This window comes from Acyrthosiphon pisum, chromosome A2 (genome assembly GCF_005508785.2).
Source record: "Acyrthosiphon pisum isolate AL4f chromosome A2, pea_aphid_22Mar2018_4r6ur, whole genome shotgun sequence".
NCBI classification, from domain to species: Eukaryota; Metazoa; Arthropoda; class Insecta; order Hemiptera; family Aphididae; genus Acyrthosiphon; species Acyrthosiphon pisum.
This window is the reverse complement of record NC_042495.1, coordinates 99,141,842-99,145,023: the sequence shown is the minus strand read 5'-3', so window position 1 is coordinate 99,145,023 and position 3,182 is coordinate 99,141,842. Positions and strand designations below refer to the sequence as shown.

Here is a 3,182-nt window from a genome sequence, read left to right as displayed (position 1 = left end):
TTAGTTTTTTTTCTAAAAATATCAATAACATTTTATTTGTTGGTATAAAAAAGCTTGAAAATTTAATAGACGGCTCCTAGTATATTGTTTCAAAGGCAGATGAAAAATATTAAAAATCGTTAGTCACAGTTTTTTTTTTAAGCATTTAAAGTTCAAAAAATGACAAAATATGGAAAAATCACGAAAATTTGCAAATTATTTCGAGTTATAAATTCATAAAAATTTTTCTTTTTAAATCTAAGATTTTAAAATGTAATACAAGATTCCTTATAGGATAATCTACCTTTACCAAAAAAAAAATGTCTATAAGAAACTCAAATTAAATTTTTATGGGCGTTTTTCATTTATCTAATTTCTAATAATATTTCTAATTCAGAACCAGTTAAAAAACCATCGGTTGCTGCAGGGTTACATGACAGTAATTTAGTAGCCAAAAAACTTGGAGACATTGCAACCCAAAAACTAGAACTTAAAACTGCTTATTATGCAAAAAAAATTCAAGTAATGGAAGAGCAGGTATCTGTGCTAAAAAATATAGGTACAATGTTGTCTTCTTTTATAAATTCTCAACATGAATAAATTACTATTACTTAAGTAATTATGGGAGATTTAAAATATATACTACCTAAATAAATTGACTGAAATGTACTTATATTTATCACATTATATACTTGTTTTTGTTGAATATTAAAAGTGTTATAATTAATCTTTTTTAGTAACTGTTTCATAAGACTTAAATTTACCTATATTTATTATATTATATACTTGTTTTTGTTGAAAATTATAAGTGATGAAATTAATTTTTTAATAATTAAATTGTTTCATAAGACTGAAATTATCTTATAAAAATGTTTTTGTTAAAAATGTTTATTGTTCTATGGATTTATAAATAAATATACATTTATTTCATTCAAGTTCTATTTTTTAACACTTGAACAATTCTGTTTCTCTGTTGTCTTCCTAACATTAAATATCTATTTTGTTGATTATTATGAATTACATCATTATTTTCAACTTCTTGATATATTCCCATGTCATTTTCCTCTAGTTCTTCATATATATATTCAGGTACATTGTATGTAATACATAAATTATGTAAAACAACACAAGCATTTATGATTGCTGATGATTTCTCAGGATTATAATGTAAAGTTCTATCTTTGATCAAACATCTAAGAAGAAAATATGAAGCATAATGTTACACAAGAACCAAATACATAAAAAATCAAAATTATAGGTAGGAATATAAGCACCTAAACCGGGCTTTTAGAACCCCATTACATCGTTCCATTAAGCTTCTTGTATACATTTGCTTAGTATTATAATGTATTTCAGCTGCACTACTTGGATTTAATATTGGCGTTAAAAGCCACTGATGTAATGGATACCCAGAATCTCCTAGAAATTAATGTTTTAATTAACACTCACTAACGACAAATATTTTAAATAAAGTAAATAATATTTAATATTGTTTACCCAGTAAATAGTAATCATTCAAATCACGCTCGTGTAATTCTTGAACAACTGGTAAAACTTTGCTATTATTCCATATATGATTGTCATGTGTGCTCCCCGGAAACAATGCATTGACATTCAAAATGTTCAGTTTAGAATCACAAATCTTAAATCGTGTGAATATGAACAATTAGAAGATTTCTATTCTGTGTACATAATATTAGATTGGATTATTAGATATTTAATATTTACTAATTGCACATTAATAAAGTGGTAGTTTTTTTGATTTATGTATAAATATTCAGGATGCTGATTTTCAACTAAATTTAAATTTGTTGTGGGTGGAACAATTGCCACATGGGTACAATCTATACAACCAATTACTCCTGGAAATCCAGTTGTTCTATAAAATCTTATAACAACATTTCAATTATTATTAATCATATATAAAAATTCTTTGTTCCTGTTTAAATGTTAAAAGAATCACACTGTATAGTGGTGGTCAAACTGGATGGGGGGGGGGGGGGGGGTAGTGGGAAAGATCATAGATCCCCTCATGATCATTTTTCAATATTTATAACAATTTATATGACATGATATATTAAAAAGAAAAAAAATGATTTAATTGAATTTTCAAAAATCTCCCTAACTCAATGCTATTAAGTTATGTAAAGAAGAATTATTTTCTAATGTGTATATTTAACTAAAAAATGTCTGCACACTTCCGGTATCAACAGCCACACCATAAGGATGTTTTTAAAACCGTTGAAAACATAATTAAGAAATACTGTGGTAGAGGTAAATACGCTGTACTTACTTTGAGTGCAGTTCAGTGTTAGTATTGTAGTAATTTATATAATATGATGTATTATAATAATTATTATTTCATTAGTCTATCCGTTATAAATTTAAAATTGGAGTGGCTTAATTACCATTTACTGTATACCTTTTTGAAAAAAAAGGTTAATTGTAACCCAGTTCCTGGGCGCTTGGCAGTTCATCATGGATTTATAAATATAAGTTATAACTGTCAATGAAGTAATAGACAAATTGAAGAAAAAAAATTATATTATATTTTTAGAGATCAAAATAATACTTATGTTAAAAAATCAGCCTCATCCCCCTCTCCATGATAAAATCATTTGATCGCCACTGCACTGTACATAATATAGGTAAGTACAAGGTGAGCAAAAAAATTAAAACAATTAACTTTAGTTAGTTAAGTCAATGTTAAGTTTGGAACACTGAGCTATAAGTAAATAACAAACTTTATATTGAACTCTAAAAGTTTAAAGTACCTAGGTACATGAACATAGTAGGTAATAATCCTTAGTATCTGCCTATTATTATATAATTATAAAAATGTTTGTATTAGGTACTCGTCGCGAACTTGATTTAGTTCTTGAATATTTGATGGGAATTTCACCCAAGTGTTTATAACTTGGGGTTGATTAAGAGCATCTACTATTTCTTTCACACATCGAGAAACTGACGGTTGTGAAACTGCATTGAATATATTATATCCCACAGGCGACTGATATGAACCAGTAGGTACCAAAAAAATTTAATGCAATTAGAACCTAAAATAGACGATAAAGAACAAAATAAGTTAAACATTTTTTTTTATTATATACATCATAGGTACTATAGGTAAAAATCACTGATTTACTTTTGTACCTACTTAAGTCAATAGCTGACAAACTACTTTTAACTTCCACAAATGGTGA

General features: G+C 26.6%; 1 protein-coding gene across 1 annotated transcript in view; it reads right to left on the bottom strand.

Moving 5' to 3' along the window:
* Window positions 1-910: 910 nt before the first annotated feature.
* The window catches only part of LOC107884515 (putative nuclease HARBI1), a 3,865-nt gene continuing 1,593 nt past the window's right edge, over window positions 911-3,182 (bottom strand). Inside the window, exons 2-5 of the mRNA XM_029490024.1 lie at window positions 1,708-1,867; window positions 1,477-1,621; window positions 1,254-1,398; window positions 911-1,172 (exon numbers count right to left, since the gene is read on the bottom strand). Of these exons, the coding sequence (XP_029345884.1) occupies window positions 911-1,172; window positions 1,254-1,398; window positions 1,477-1,621; window positions 1,708-1,867 (712 nt within the window). The remainder of the gene's footprint in view (window positions 1,173-1,253; window positions 1,399-1,476; window positions 1,622-1,707; window positions 1,868-3,182) is intronic.